The sequence below is a fragment of the Vulpes lagopus genome, chromosome 2, assembly GCF_018345385.1.
Source record: "Vulpes lagopus strain Blue_001 chromosome 2, ASM1834538v1, whole genome shotgun sequence".
Classification (NCBI taxonomy): domain Eukaryota; kingdom Metazoa; phylum Chordata; class Mammalia; order Carnivora; family Canidae; genus Vulpes; species Vulpes lagopus.
The window spans coordinates 82,476,790-82,492,213 of record NC_054825.1 but is presented as its reverse complement, the minus strand read 5'-3'; the positions used below and the strand labels follow the sequence as shown (position 1 = coordinate 82,492,213).

Genomic DNA, 15,424 nt, shown 5'->3' with positions numbered 1-15,424 from the left:
CCCGGCGCCCTGTGCTCCGGGGCCTGCGCTGTTGGATTCGCGCTCCCGCCCCGCAGCCCCCTCCGCGGAGCCGCCGCCTGAGCCCCTCCGAGCTGCTCCGGGTCCGCTGTGCCCGCTGCAGCCCTTAGGGAGCTCGGCGCACCCTCCCGGATGCAGGTGCCTGTTAGTGTCCCCGGGAGCCCGAGGGCATCCCCGCCCTCCTGGGTCCTGCTCCACCTCCCTGTGGGCCCCTTTCCGCGGGGAAGGTTGGTGCAGCTCCTGCTCCTCCGGGACGGGGCTCTCCTGTCCTGGGGACACTCGCCCCGGCCTCAGCCCGGCTCCTCCTGGGGCCCCTCCCCCTTGGAGGCCTTTTGTGTCTTTATTTCGTTTTCCCCGTCTTCCTACCTGATAGAAGCCGAACTCTTCTCACTGTAGCATTCCAGCTGGTCTCTCTTTAAATCTCAGGCCGAATTCGTAGATTTTCAGGATGAGTTAAAGGTTATGTAGGTAATTTGGTGGGGACGGGTGACTTGGGGACCCTGCTCTTCCGCCATCTTGCCCCTCCCTGAATAAATATTTTTTAAAAAGAAATTGTGAAGATCAAATATTAAAAGTATAAATTCTTCAACTGGAGATTAATTAGTTGCTCATTACTGAAACCACTGGAACGTCTTGGGATGCTATAGGAGCCAAATGCCTGCTGGTTACCCATAATAATCTCCAAGACACCATGGATTAGTTCAAGTAAATCTTTGTGGTGTGCCAACACTTACTTACACTTTTCCTTTTTTTCAGCAATCAATAACATAAAACTTATGTTTATTTATTTTTTTTTAATTTTTTAAAATTTATTTATGATAGTCACAGAGAGAGAGAAAGAGGCAGAGACACAGGCAGAGGGAGAAGCAGACTCCATGGGGATCCCTGGGTGGCGCAGGGGTTTGGCGCCTGCCTTTGGCTCAGGGCCCGATCCTGGAGAACCGGGATCGAATCCCACGTCAGGCTCCCGGTGCATGGAGCCTGCTTCTCTCCCTCTGCCTATGTCTCTGCCTCTCTCTCTCTCTCTCTGTGACTATAATAAATAAATTTAAAAAAATTAAAAAAAAAAAAAAGAAGAAGCAGACTCCATGCACCGGGAGCCCGACGTGGGATTCGATCCCGGGTCTCCAGGATAGCACCCTGGGCCAAAGGCAGGTGCCAAACCGCTTCGCCACTCAGGGATCCCCAAAACTTATGTTTAATGACACATCACCCAGAGTATCTTTTCAAGCAGATTGTGTCATTCTATGATTTCTACTTTCTTTCTTTCTTGGACATTAATGTGTTTTTTAGAGCAGCAAGTGGAAGCAAGAGTATATAGCTTTTGTGGAGTATTTTTTTTTTCTCAGTAAAATTTGAAAAATACTGGTTCAGTTTCAGATTTTTAAAATTTATTATCACCTTAGGCAAGTCAAAACAGGGCAGCCAGCAGGGGTCAGGGTTTTCAACCCTATGGAACTGAAATTTCCATGTCTTACCCTGCTTTTAAAAACCTACACATTTCTTTAATACACCATTAGTGTTACATTCTGCAGAACTGAATGCGTGCCAGCTCCATTGTTAACAAGAGCCAAAACAAATAAACTACAAGGAATCATGAAGCTGGAGCAAGCTTTGTGAGTCAAAATTAAATGTCTAGAGTAGTACCCATTTGCTACTAAAATAAGGAATTTCCCTTTTTTCCCCAACGGCACCTTATTCAACATATGTATTTCTTTTGGCATTTGCTGATGAGTCGATCAGTCCTTTGCATTGGCTTTTCTATGTGTGTAAAAATGGACAAATATGAGGTCTATTTTAGAATGTTGAAAAGTAGTGGAAGCATGTCATGCTTTTGTTCTGAATATGACTGATTGTAGTTATTCTAAATTCAGGACCTGGCCCTTCATTATCAAGAGCCCCAAGCAGTATAAAAACCTTTCTTTCATGGACGCAATGAACAAGTTTAAATGGGCTAAAAAGGAAGGTCTTTCCTTCAACAAGCTCGTCCTTAGCTTGCCTGTGAACGTGAGATGTTCCAAGACAGACAATGCAGAGTGGTCGGTAAGCCCTACTTTGTTTTAATCTTTGGAGAAACCAGATGTCACATTTTACCCAATCCCTAATGGGTAAAATCTAAGGAACAAACACACATCCATAAATCTGGTGTTTCAGTTGTCTTTGATATGTCTGGTAATTTAGTTGTTCAATACTGCTTGGGTTGAATGAAAACTCCTGATTCCACCCCCTACGAAGAGGGAGATGGACTGCCCAACAGAGGCCAGAATGAAGCAGGGATATGGTGGGGTTGGAGCTTCAAAGAGCAACAGACCCAAGTTTGTATCTCTTGTTCCCAAAGACGCCTGTGGTTCTCTCCTCCACCTCCCTCTGAATCTCTAAGGCTCCCACCCACCAATCCCTGGCTGGCTGACTGTTCTTCAATCACTGGCATTGTCTACCTTTTGTTTTCAGATTCAGGGGATGACAGCATTACCTCCACATGTGGAAAGACCATATAAAACAGAGCCTTTGGTGTGTGGAGCCTCTTCTTCCTCTTCTCTACACAGAAATTGCGCTCTTGAGCTACCCGTGGGCTTCGTGGTGTTGGGCAGCATGCTGCACAGCACAGGCTTGTGGTCATGATTCTGTGCTTGGGGACGATGTTTCCTGTGATCCAAACGTGTCTGGTGCCAGACTTTGAGCATGAAGAGTGAGCGTGAGGAGCATGGAGACCTTTCCTGTCACATACTCCCTCCCCACTACCTGAGAGATGTCCATCCTTCCCCGTCTACCTGAGAAATGTTGATTGGGTTCTCTTCTTTTGCTCAGATATGTCTGATCAAATGTTTCCATTGCCAATAATGCAAAGCTGGACTGACTTAACATAACCTCTTTTTAAAATTTGGACTTAGTTAAGTGGAGGTGAGAGTTCTTTATTTCCTTCCATATTTCATTTTATTTAAAGACTCATTGTTATTTCACTTTTTAGTTTGTGATTTGGCTTCTAGCTTCATTTCTTAAAATGCTTTCATCTGAAAAATGTACGAGAAACACTCTCTGTTCCACATTTCTTCTTCTGTATTGTTCTTTGAGTGTGACTTCCCAAGTGTGACAATAGTCCTTATGTCCTTCAGCGGTAATCCAGCTCTGCCCTTGTCTGTGAAAAACTGATGAGCCCCTTACCTCAGTACTTTTCAGTGATGCCCATTCTAGCTTCTTGGTCCCTCTGAGCCTAATGGTACTCCCAAACAACCCCAGACCTGTCTATCTCAGAGCATTTTCCTTTTTCCTTCCCTGCTCAGTGCTGACCAGGTGAGTTTTTCTTGAGCTCTGTCACTCCCTAAAAGGAAAGGAGCTAAAGGAAACCCATAAATGGGACATAATGGATTATAGGCTGAGGGGAAAATGTAGCTGGCTGCAAACCCGGGCTGTGAGGAGGGGTCCTTTGCAAGGTTCCAGGTCACAGGCCCCAGAGTATGAGCCAGGCTGGGAGGGTGTGAGGTCTCTGTGGTACCTCACTGACCCCACTAGGTGTCACATGTGCCACATCCTGGCTCAATTTGAGTCAGTTGCTATTGTAGATTTATTTTTATATTAGTTAATAAACTAATTTTCCTTAGTAAAATTGTCACCGATGGAAAATCTTGTCACTTCTTAGGTTCCCTTTCTGTAGCTCAGCCAAATATCATTGTGTGTCCTGTCCTCATTTCTTAAGCTAAGTCTGTTTGGATCATATTAATAAACTAAATAAAATTAAATATTTGTGTGATATCTTGTATACTCCTTGAGAGAAGCAAGGAATTCAGTACTGATGTATCCAGTCAAATGGATTGAGAATGTTGCATTTTTGTATTCCATTTTGAAGCCCGCAAATAATGTCTTCAACACAAACTATATCATCTTTTAAATAAATACTGTATTTTGGAGTGTTTCCTGGTTGGTTCTTAGAATTTATCCCCTTAATTAAATGTTTGTAATATTTATGCAGCATATTTCATAGTTAACTTTACTTGTTTTTATTTCATAAGTGCTATATCGAATTCTGTGTTTTCCATTCAGATACTTGTATAAGCAACACAATAATCCCAAACACTCCCTATTTGAAATTTTGTGTTTATTTTTACTTTAGAATGTTTGGATTTGAGATGTCAAAGTAAAGTTATTTCCTTTGGAAATTATGTCATAATATATTTGTTTTAATTGTTCTTAGTAAGGAAGGTGAATATACAGACTAGAAAGGGATACACAGCTTTTGGAAGCTTGCATTGGTGGATGGGGGAATCTACTTTTTCAGTTGATGTTAGTAAGAGTAAAGCTGACATTTTTTCTCTTAAGAATTCTCATGAATGGGATCCCTGGGTGGCGCAGCGGTTTGGCGCCTGCCTTTGGCCCGGGGCGCGATCCTGGAGACCCGGGATCGAGTCCCACGTCGGGCTCCCGGTGCATGGAGCCTGCTTCTCCCTCTGCCTATGTCTCTGCTTCTCTCTCTCTCACTGTGTGCCTATCATAAATAAATAAAATTTAAAAAAAAATTAAAAAAAAAAGAATTCTCATGAATGTATAATTTGGGGGGCATTGACTTTTTATTTGAAATTAGGATAGGTTGTTGATAATTCGGTAAGATTCTGATTATTTTATAAGTTAGTTTCTCTTACAGTGAGCAGGTCTTCCTGAACAGCCCAGGCTTTTTACTACTGCCCTTGGTTACATTGGATGACTTGTTTCCGAGGCTAGCAGGATTGCCTGATACCCAAAGGAGGACAGAGTCGCCATGTCAGATGGCCCCTGCTTTGATTCTTAATGCAAGAAGGATGGGAAAAACATATGTGATGAAGCCAATTTTCATCAAAGCCAGATGAGGGTGAGGGTATCTTGGATGATCACTTTCTCAGGCAGGATCAAGAGTCCTAGTAGTGAAAAGAGAGATGCAATCCACAGAAGCAAACCTATTAAGACCTTTGAACTTCCAAATCTATTCTTTTTAAGTTTGAAATTATTTCAGGATAGCACGTTACAAATGTGAATGAAATAATGAAGGATCTACCTGCAGTACAATGATCCAAGTGGTCTTTCTCCTCTAGGCAGTAGCCCACCATTTTGGAGAGGCAAAAAGAGAAGTTGGGTTGTAATTATTCCATCCATTAATGGGTTTTGCTATTCGTTTTTTCAAAGTTGCCATATTTTTTAGATTTACTTCAGTAAATAGGCATTACTACACATTAGGTTTATAATCAAGGGAAAAACACAAATAATATATAAGTTATATTAAAAAATAAATATATATAATTGAATTATTTCTAACTCCAAGACCCTCTTTTGATTTTGTTTTTGGGATCCTTCTTCACTCCTTGGATTCTTCAAGTCCTTTATTTGTTCTGGACCTCCAAATTGGGCATATGCCAATCTTTAGTCAGAACTGGCAAATTGAGGAATAATCTCCCAGGAGCATCTGAAGAATAATCATACTAGCTTCTGCAACAAATACCAAAAATATTACTTACTTAATACAAAAAGGTTTATTTCGTGTTTATTTAATAGTTCAATATGTGTCATTCATTTGGTAACTGACTATCCTTCTTAAAGTGTTTCAGGTACCCAAGATCCTGTGATTCCATCATCCCTAGATCCTGTGCATTATCTTGTTGATAGAATAGATTGATCAATAGAGTGATATATGTCACTTCTAGATTCACTGTCAATTAAAATTAGCCACATGGCCTCACTGAATGCAAAAGGGGCTAGAAGTATAATGCTTAATTGGGTAGTTGCCTCCCCTTACAACACTATAGAAGAGTTATTTCTGCTGCAATGTATATATTTTTGCAAAACTTTTATCTAGTTCAGTGATTCCAAGATTTTTGAGTTAGGAACAATCAAACCAATGTAGAGGTGCCAACCATACATTTTGTCAAATAGAGCACTAATCAGAATACTATTTATTTCCCAAATTTTATTGAAAATTTCCTTGGAGTGTTGGCCTTAGAATTGTGAGCAAAAGCAGGTATTATCTCTGCCATGATGGACATTTAGCCTTCTGATGATGAAGCTCATAGTTGAGTCAACTAGAATTTATCGCCAACATCTCACTTAAAAAAGTAGAAGGATTCAGAATAAATGTCAATCCTTCAAATTGAGTAAATTGAACTTTGTGAAAAACTTATTCATTCACTTTTCCATAAACTTGGGCCTGAATCTAGTTTGTATCTTTGATCATCTTAGGCTTGCAAAGTCTTGATTGACAGCTGTATCCAAATCCAGCATAGTCAAACAGATACTTCATAAGCAGAAAACAGATAATTTAATAAATTGATGGCAACACCCCATACTCCCATGGCCAGAGCTGTGTTCCATGGAAAATATAAAAGTCATAGAAAATTGTTTCAAGAGTTAAACAGGCTTACTACAGAACTTCTCAGAGTCTTTAAAATATAAATATGCATTTGAAAGTCCAAAAGAAGTTATGTCCTATGAAACATTTCCCAATGTACCATTTTGTGGTGGAGCAGCATACCACAAGAAACAAGCTTTGGGACATCTATTTATCTTGCAGAGCATGGCCAGGTTTCTGTAACAAGTTTTTGGAAGATTCCAAACTGTTTCTGGGCAACTATAAAACAGCCCAACAGACATAGGCTTTCCACCTGTGTTCACTGGTCTCTGCCTTCCTGTTCTATTTTGCCAACAAACAGAAACTATTTTTTTTAAATTAATCTGGAGGTAGTACAACATACAGAGAGAATTTTAAAACGGAATATGGGAATATTAAAATATATATACTAAAATGAATTACATGGCATGAATGAGGTATTTGAGAAATGTTGACAAATAAGGCTGTATGTCTTTGGAAAGTTTATGACCTATAGGCATAGACGAATTGTGTGAAATTGATGTAATATAAAAATAAATTTGGAAACTATGGGAATAATCTACAAATGTAGGACACAGGCCAGCATTGAAACAATTTCCTCCTTAATATTTTTAAGTAGCTCCATTAAATATTCACAAGCAAAATGATGCCATACATTTTACCTAATGCTTTGGAATTTGCCAAGCGTTTTCACAATATTTTTCATTTAATGCTTAAAATTGCTCTTATAAGTGAATAATTATGTTCAGAAAAGCTAAGGAGATAGCTTTTTATGCCTCAGTAATCATGGAAGACATGTTTCAATCACTTTACAAACTGCATGTGAATGAACAAGATCCAAATTACTTGGACTTGATAAGCTTCTGTTTTCCCACCGGTAAAGTGGTGACAGTATTTTCTGATCTTATAAAGTGGCTTGTGGACCAAAAGTGGTGATGAAGAGATGGCACTGGCCACACTATGCTGGTCAATGTTGGTTTTTGCCCTCTCCGAGAGATCTGGCATTGGAGTGCATGGCTACCTGACAATAAATGCAGATTTTCTTGCCTACCTTTCAGACACAATCAACTAAAATTTGACTTTAACCAAACACTTTTGCTAGGTGAATGATATTTAATCAAATGAATATTAGATCTGGGTGAATTTGACAATCACTCCCTTAAAAAGATTCTCTAATGACTGATTACCTATTACCTCTTATGTTTCTGAAGAAGAAAAACATCATATTTTGCTTTTTTCCCCCCTCTTGAAAATAATGAGTTCTCACAGACATGAATGCCTAGGGTTAATGAGGTAGAAGAGAGAGTGAATGACATAGAAGACAAGTTGATGGTAAGAAAGGAAGCTGAGGAAAAAAGAGAAAAACAATTAAGGTTCTATGAGGAAAGGCTTAGGGAAATAAATGATTGCCTGAGAAGGAAGAATTTATGTCTTATTGGGGTTCCAGAAGAGGCCAAGAGGGAGAGAGGCCAACAAAGTATATTTGAACAGATCATAGTTGAGAACTTCCCTAATTTGGGAAGGGAAGCAGGCATTCAGATCCAGGAGATAGAGAGGACCCACCCCCAAAAAATCAATAAAAACTGTCAACACCTTGACATTTAATGGTGAAACCTGCAAATTCCCAAGATAAAGAGAAAATCCTTAAAGTGGCTTGAAACAACAGATTCTTAACTTACATTCTTAACTTACCTGGCAGGCCAGAAAGGGCGGGCGTGATATATTCAGGGTACTCAATGAGAAGAACATGCAGCCAAGAATACTTTATCCATCAAAGCTCTCATTCAGCATCGAAGGAAAGATAAAGAGCTTCCAGAATATGCAGAAACTGAAAGAATATCTGACCACCAAACCAATTCTGCAAGAAATATTAAGTGGCACCCTGTAAAAGAAAGAGGGAGCCCAAAGAAACAATCTGAAAAAAAAAAAAAAGGCCTATATAGGTAATATGACGACACTAAATTCATGTCTTTCAATAGTTACTCTGAACGTGAATGGGCTGAATCAAAAGACACAAGGTATCAAACTGGATAAAAAAACAAGACCCATCTATTTGCTGTCTACAAGAGACTCATTTGAGATCTGGGGACACCTACAGCCTGAAAATGAAAAGGTGAAGAACCATTTACCATTCAAATGGTCCTCAAAAGAAAGCTGGGGGTAGCAATCCTCAAATCTGATAAAGTTTATCCCAAAGACTGTAGTAAGAGATGAAGTGGGACACTATATCATACTTAAAGGGCCTATCAATCAACAAGAAGACCTAAGAACCATGAATATTTATGTCCCTATTGTGGGAGCTGCCAAGTATATCAATCAATTAATAACCAAAGTAAAGACATACTTAGATAATAATACACTAGATAATAGATACACTATAGATCTAATACACTAGATAATAATACTAGTAGGAGACTTCAACACAGCACTTTCTGCAAATGACAGATTGGCTAAGCACAACAGCACCAAAGAAACAAGGACCTTAAATGATACACCTTAAAAAATGAAATTCATCTGGATCAGATGGATTTCACAGGTATATACAGAACTTTCCATCTGAACACAACTGAATACACACTCTTCTCAAGTGCACATGGAACTTTCTCCAGAATAGACCACATACTGGGTCACAAATCAGGTCTCAGTTGATACCAAAGATTGAAATTGTCCCCTGCATATTTTCAGACCACAATGCTTGGAAACCTGAACTCAATCACAAAAAGAGATTTGAAGGAAACTCAAACACGTGGAGGTTAAAGAGCATCCTACTAAAAGATGAATAGGTCAACCAGGAAATTAGAGAAGAATTGAAAAAAAATTCATGGAAACTAATGAAAATGAAGATACAACTGGTCAAATGCTTTGGGATACAGCAAAAGTGGCCCTAAGAGGATAATACATCACTATACTAGCCTCCCTCAAAAAACTGAAAAAACCTCAAATGCACAAGCTAACCTCACACCTAAAGGAACTGGAGGAAGAACAGCAAATAAAACCTACACCAAGCAGAAGAAAAGAGAATAAAGATTTGAGCAGAACTAAATGAAATAGAGACCAGAAGAACTGTAGAAGAGATAAAAAAAAAAAAAAACATTTTTTGAGAGAATGAATTAGAGTCTTTTCTCTTTTCTTTTTAATAAGGCTGGCTAATAGATAAACCATTAGCCAGCCTTATTAAAAAGAAAAGAGAAAAGACTCTAATAAAACCATGAATGAAAAAGGAGAAATCACAACCAATTCCAAGGAAATACAAACAATTTTAAAAACATATTATGAGTAGGTATACACCAACAAATTAGGCAATTTAGAAGAAATGGATGCGTTTCTGGAAAACCACAAACTACCAAAACTGGAACAAAAAGAAATAGAAAACCTGAACAGGCCAATAACCAGGGAGGGAATTGAAGCAGTCATCAAAAACCTCCCAAGACACCAAAGTCCAGGGCCATCAAACGTTTAAAGAAGAAACAATATCTATTGTACTAAAGCTGTTCCAAAAGACAGAAAGGGATAGAATACTTCCAAACTCGTTTTATGAGGCCAGTATCACCTTAATTCCAAAACCAAACAAAGACCTCACCAAAAAAGAGAATTATAGATCAGTATCCCTGATGAACACAGATGCAAAAATTCTCTACAAGATCCTAGCCAATAGGATCCAACAGTACATTAAGAAAATTATTCACCATGACCAAGTGGGATTCATCCTCCAGATGCAAGGCTGGTTCAACACTGGTAAAACAATTAAAGTAATAGATCATATGAACAAGAGAATAAACAAGAACCATATGATCCTCTCAATACAGAGAAAGGATTTGACAAAATACAGCATCCATTCCTGATCAAAACTCTTCAGAGTGTAGGGATAGAGGGAACATTCCTCAGCATCTTAAAAGCCATCTACGAAAAGCCCACAGCAAATATCATTCTCAATGGGGAAGCACTGGGAGCCATTCACATAAGATCAGGAACAAGACAGGGATGTCCACTGTCACCACTGCTATTCAACATAGTACTAGAAGTCCTAGCCTCAGCAATCAGATGAAAAAAAGAAATAAAAGGCATTCAAATTGGCAAAGAAGTCAAACTCTCCCTCTTTGCAGATGACCTGATACTATACATAGAAAACCCAAAAGACTCCAACCCAAGATGGCTGGAACTCATACAGCAATTCAGCAGTGTGGCAGGATACAAAATAAATCCCAGAAATCAGTGGCATTTCTATACACTAACAACGAGACTGAAGAAAGAGAAATTAAGGAGTCAATACCATTTATATTTGCACCCAAAAGCATAAGATACCTAGGAATAAACCTAACCAAAGAGGTAAAGGATCTATACCCTAAAAACTACAGAACACTTCTGAAAGAAATTGAGGAAGACACAAAGAGATGGAAAAATATTCCATGCTCATGGATTGGAAGAATTAATATTGTGAAAATGGCAATGCTACCCAGGGCAATTTACACATTCAATTCAATCCCTATCAAAATACCATGGACTTTCTTCAGAGAGTTGGAACAAATCATCTTAAGCTGATTTCTGTGTAATCACAGAGCCTGAATAGCCAGCAGAATACTGAAAAAGAAGACCAGAGCTGGGGGAATCACAATGCCGGATTTCAAGTTGTACTACAAAGCTGTGATCATCAAGACAGTGTGGTGCTGGCACAAAAACAGACCCATAGATCAATGGAACAGAAGAGAGAACCCAGAAATCAGCCCTCAACTCTATGGTCAACTAATATTTGACAAAGCAGGAAAGACTATCCACTGGGGAAAAGACAGTCTCTTCAAAAAATGGTGCTGGGAAAATTGGACATCCACATGCAGAAGAATGAAACTAGACCACTCTCTTACACCAGACACAAAGATAAACTCAAAATGGATGAAAGATCTAAATGTGAGACAAGATTCCATCAAAATCCTAGAGGAGAACACAGGCAACACCCTTCTTGAACTTGGCCACAGCAACTTCTTGCAAGATACAGCTATGAAGGCAAGAGAAACAAAAGCAAAACTGAACTATTGGGACTTCATCAAGATCAAAAGCTTCTGCACAGCAAAAGAAACAGTCAACAAAACTCAAAGACAACCTACAGAATGGGAGAAGATATTTGCAAATGACCTATCAGATAAAGGGCTAGTATCAAAGGTTTATAAAGAACTTATTAAACTCAACAGCAAAGAAACAAACAATCCAATCATGAAATGGGCAAAAGACATGAACAGAAATTTCACCAAAGAAGACATACACATGGCCAACGAGCACATGAGAAAATGCTCTGCATCACTTGCCATCAGGGAGATACAAATAAATCGAAACCACAATGAGATACCACCTCACACCAGTGACAATGGGGAAAATTAACAAGACAGGAAACAATAAATGTTGGAGAGGATGTGGAGAAAGGGGAACCCTCTTGCACTGTTGGTGGGAATGTGAATTGGTACAGCCATTCTGGAAAACTGTGTGGAGGTTCCTCAAAGAGTTAAAAATAGAGCTACCCTGTGACCCAGTAATTGCGCTACTGAGGCTTTACCCCAAAGATACAGATGCAGTGAAACAGCAGGACACCTGAACCCCAATGTTTATAGCAAACATTCCTAACTCTGAGATAGGGGAGGTGAGAGGGAGGGTTGGGGTAAATTGGTGATGGGCACTGAGGACACTTGGTGGAATGAGCACTGGGTGTTATACTATGTGTTGGCAAATCGAACTTCAATAAAAACAAATAATAAATAAATAATAAAACAAAATGTGTGAAAATTACTTGGCTATGGATAGGGTCAGTGTCCTGACTTAAATTTATTTATGTGAAAAACGGTACCTAGTGGGCAGCCCATGGAATATGTGAGAAATTTCTATACCTTTGTCTCTATTTTGTTCTAAACCTTCAACTACTCTAAAAAAAAAAAGCTTTTTTTTTTTTAAAGAAAAGACCAATATCTAGAACTGTTTAAGTATCTTCTGCCAAGGACCCTGTCAAGTTTCTCTTCAACATCATCCAGATTATGTTTCATAGACGTCATGAAAACTTTCTTTTTTTTAGGGTGTTGTGACATTTTAGACCATCTACTAAAGCAACGGCATATTCCATAGAAGAATGGACCTCAGCAGCAGGATATGTATAGTTGCTATCCAGACATCCTTGGACAAAAACATTGTTATTTTGCCTCAGTGCACTCTGACAGAATGAACTTGGCAATGGCCTTTGAATACAAAAGGCTATTCCACAGAAGTTAAAGTCTGGCTTTTTGGGGAAAGATTTTCTTTTTTTTTTTTTTTTTTTTTTTTTTTGGGGAAAGATTTTCATTAGAAGTTACATCAGGCCTGGCAGTGAAGCTGAGACCATGGAACATTCTCAGACACAGCAGGGGCACTCCCAGCTCCAGCTGAGATGAGTCACCAAGCAAAGGAGGCAGCACAAATGACCTCAAGTGAATCAAAGGGCACTGCAACTCCTGTCGAGGGTGTAGCTGCAGGAGCTGAAGCTCCAGGCTGGAGCAAAGCAAGCATTCCAGATGCTCTTTCTCAACTCGCATTCCTGATATTAAACATTCTCCTGACACCCTGTATTCTCCCACTGAGGACAGATCACCAATCTAATATTATTTATTTGTGTGAGTTTTCCAAAAAATACCTAGTGAATTATTTTTGTTATTTAAAAATTTTGATTTGTGCTTACTTTTGAATAGCTTAAGACTTTATTGCACAGAGTTGTTTGCCAGTCATCCAGCGTTCCCAAATGAGAACATCTGATATAACTACGGTGCATTGTCTGAAGCAGCAAGTTGCTGGTACAATACCACCAACTAAACTACAGACAGCATTGTCATTCTGTCAGGATTTTCAGGTACCTTTTTTTTGGAGGAGAAGGGTACCTAGACTAGGAAATCTTGTCACATACAAGTATACATTTGTGTTACTATCACAATCAGAAAACAGAGCTATCCCATCACCACAGAGAAACCTCCTCATTTTACCCCTTAATAGTCAAATCCTATACCCAACCTTAATTCTGAGTCCCTTCTCCACCACTATGGTGGTGTCATTTGAATAGTACTATGAAAGTGGAATTGCACATTGTGTGACCTTTCTAGATTGTCTTGTTCAGTCCACATAATAACATTGGGAACCACAAACATTCATATCAATAGCTCATTCCTTTTTACTGCTGAGTGGTTTTTCAGTGGTTGCATGTCTGTTTTTGCATTCATTCATTTAAGAACATTTGGGGTGTTTTCGAGTTTTAGTTATATAAAAAAACCTGCTATGAACATTCATGTAAGTTTTTCTGTGGACACAGGCTTCCTGTATTATTCCTTATGTATTAGTATAAATGTATGTATTAGTATAAATTAGTATTAGTATAAATACCCAGTAGTGTGAAGGCTGAGTTATATGTTAAATGAATGTTTCATTTTATAAGAAATTGCAAACTTTTTATTAACATGTCTGTAAATTCCTACCAGTGATGTGTGAAAAATAGATACATTTTTGCTTCATTTCCTCATTGGCATTTCTTCTTTTTTTTTTATTTTAGCCACTCTGACATATGTATAGTGGTATTTGTCTGATTGCTGTTCATTGTGTTTCTCTCCATTAGGTGGTCAGTTCTAGAGTTTGGAAATTTGTCTTGTTTATGGCCTGACCGAGTTGGCACTCACTAGACATGTGTTGTCTAGCTGAGAGGATGCAAGTAAGAGCCAAGAAAGTAAGGGTGAATCTGAAGGTGGAAGGTAGAAGGCAGAAGGCAGGAGATGGAGGGAGAACACGGGAAAAGAATGAAGAATCTGTGGAGACACAGTGTTGGCTCAAAGTCCAGGCTACTATGTTGTCTGTGACACCAGACTACAGGATTGTCCAATCATGAGAATATTTCTGCTATTGCCTGGACAGCTGTTCCTTAAAAACAAATGAGGGCTTCAACGATATGTCACCCCTTCCATTTTTTGCTAAGATCACACCTAAGGCAAGAGGGGAGAAGGAGCACCTCTTTTCCCTTGACCTCCGACTCAGTACTTTGTTCTAGATGAGGCCCATTTCTACTTAGAGCAGACTGAAAGAAAACGCATCTGCTGCATGCAGGGGGCTGTATTCAACTTTGAGCCAGACTTTTCCTCTTGGGAAGCCTCTTGTTTTCCTTCCTGTTTTGTACTGATGCTGTTTTTGTGGGTGACAGGAGACAATGCAGTAAAGGCAAATTATTTTGACAAATTGTGGGTGTGGCTTATGCACATTCCTTGTGCCCACTAAGAAAATGGGAGAGAAGGTTGTTTTAGATTCTTTTCTAGTGATTGTTTCCTCTTGCAGGAACCCCTGTTCCTTTGTTCACTTGAATACTCCACCCTGCTCATCGCCTCAAATCCTTCCCCACCACTACATCCCACTGAATTCCTTCTCTCTTCTGAAGGAATGATAAGATTTACTGTATTATCTTTCCCATTACCAAATACTACTGTTCTTTTTTGGGAATTTTAGGCAACAGCCAGTGAAGCAGAGTGTTTCTGTCCATCCCATAAGCCTCTGAACTCAGGAAGCTGGATAACACGGATGGTTATTCATTTTGCCTATTTACAAAGTGAACCCTACCTATAAGACATGGCCTTATACTGGTTCTGTTTGCTATGTTTTTATAAAAATAAAGTTCTCCTGTGAAAGAACTTTATATGAAAATGCTTGATTTATTTAGTCTGATGTTACATGTGCTGTATCACATTTGGTACAAAACATCCAAGATTCAGAATTTTTTTAGAATTTTAAATAATAAATATATTTAGCTTCTTGGGATTTGGCAACCTACCTTTAAAAATTTTAAAGCATCAGTGGAGATATTCTAAAACTACATATTTCAGAATTATTCAACTGATATTTATAATGAAACAACAACAGGCAATTCACCATGCTAAACTCTATAGGGGTTACTAAAGGAAATGATGGAAACTTTTCAGTTAAATCACATTAGACAATCCAGTGGACAGGGATTTTTAAATATCTTAAGAGGATTTTTAAAAGTTCAATATTTTATTATAGCTTTTTTGCTGTACTTGGGTCAAC

At 39.0% G+C, this 15,424-nt stretch overlaps 1 protein-coding gene across 3 annotated transcripts in view; it reads left to right on the top strand.

The window, feature by feature from the left end:
• MOXD1 (monooxygenase DBH like 1) overlaps nucleotides 1-15,424 on the top strand; it is a 151,361-nt gene that overhangs the window by 96,031 nt on the left and 39,906 nt on the right. For 2 of the 3 annotated variants that reach the window (XM_041746397.1, XM_041746396.1), the window contains 2 exons: nucleotides 1,893-2,061; nucleotides 2,470-3,923. The exons of the other annotated variant lie outside the window; for it this stretch is intronic. In XM_041746397.1, coding sequence (XP_041602331.1) covers nucleotides 1,893-2,061; nucleotides 2,470-2,640 — 340 coding nt within the window. In that variant the 3' untranslated portion in view covers nucleotides 2,641-3,923. Of the gene's footprint in view, nucleotides 1-1,892; nucleotides 2,062-2,469; nucleotides 3,924-15,424 lie in introns of those variants that run through there. 3 annotated transcript variants of the gene reach the window in all.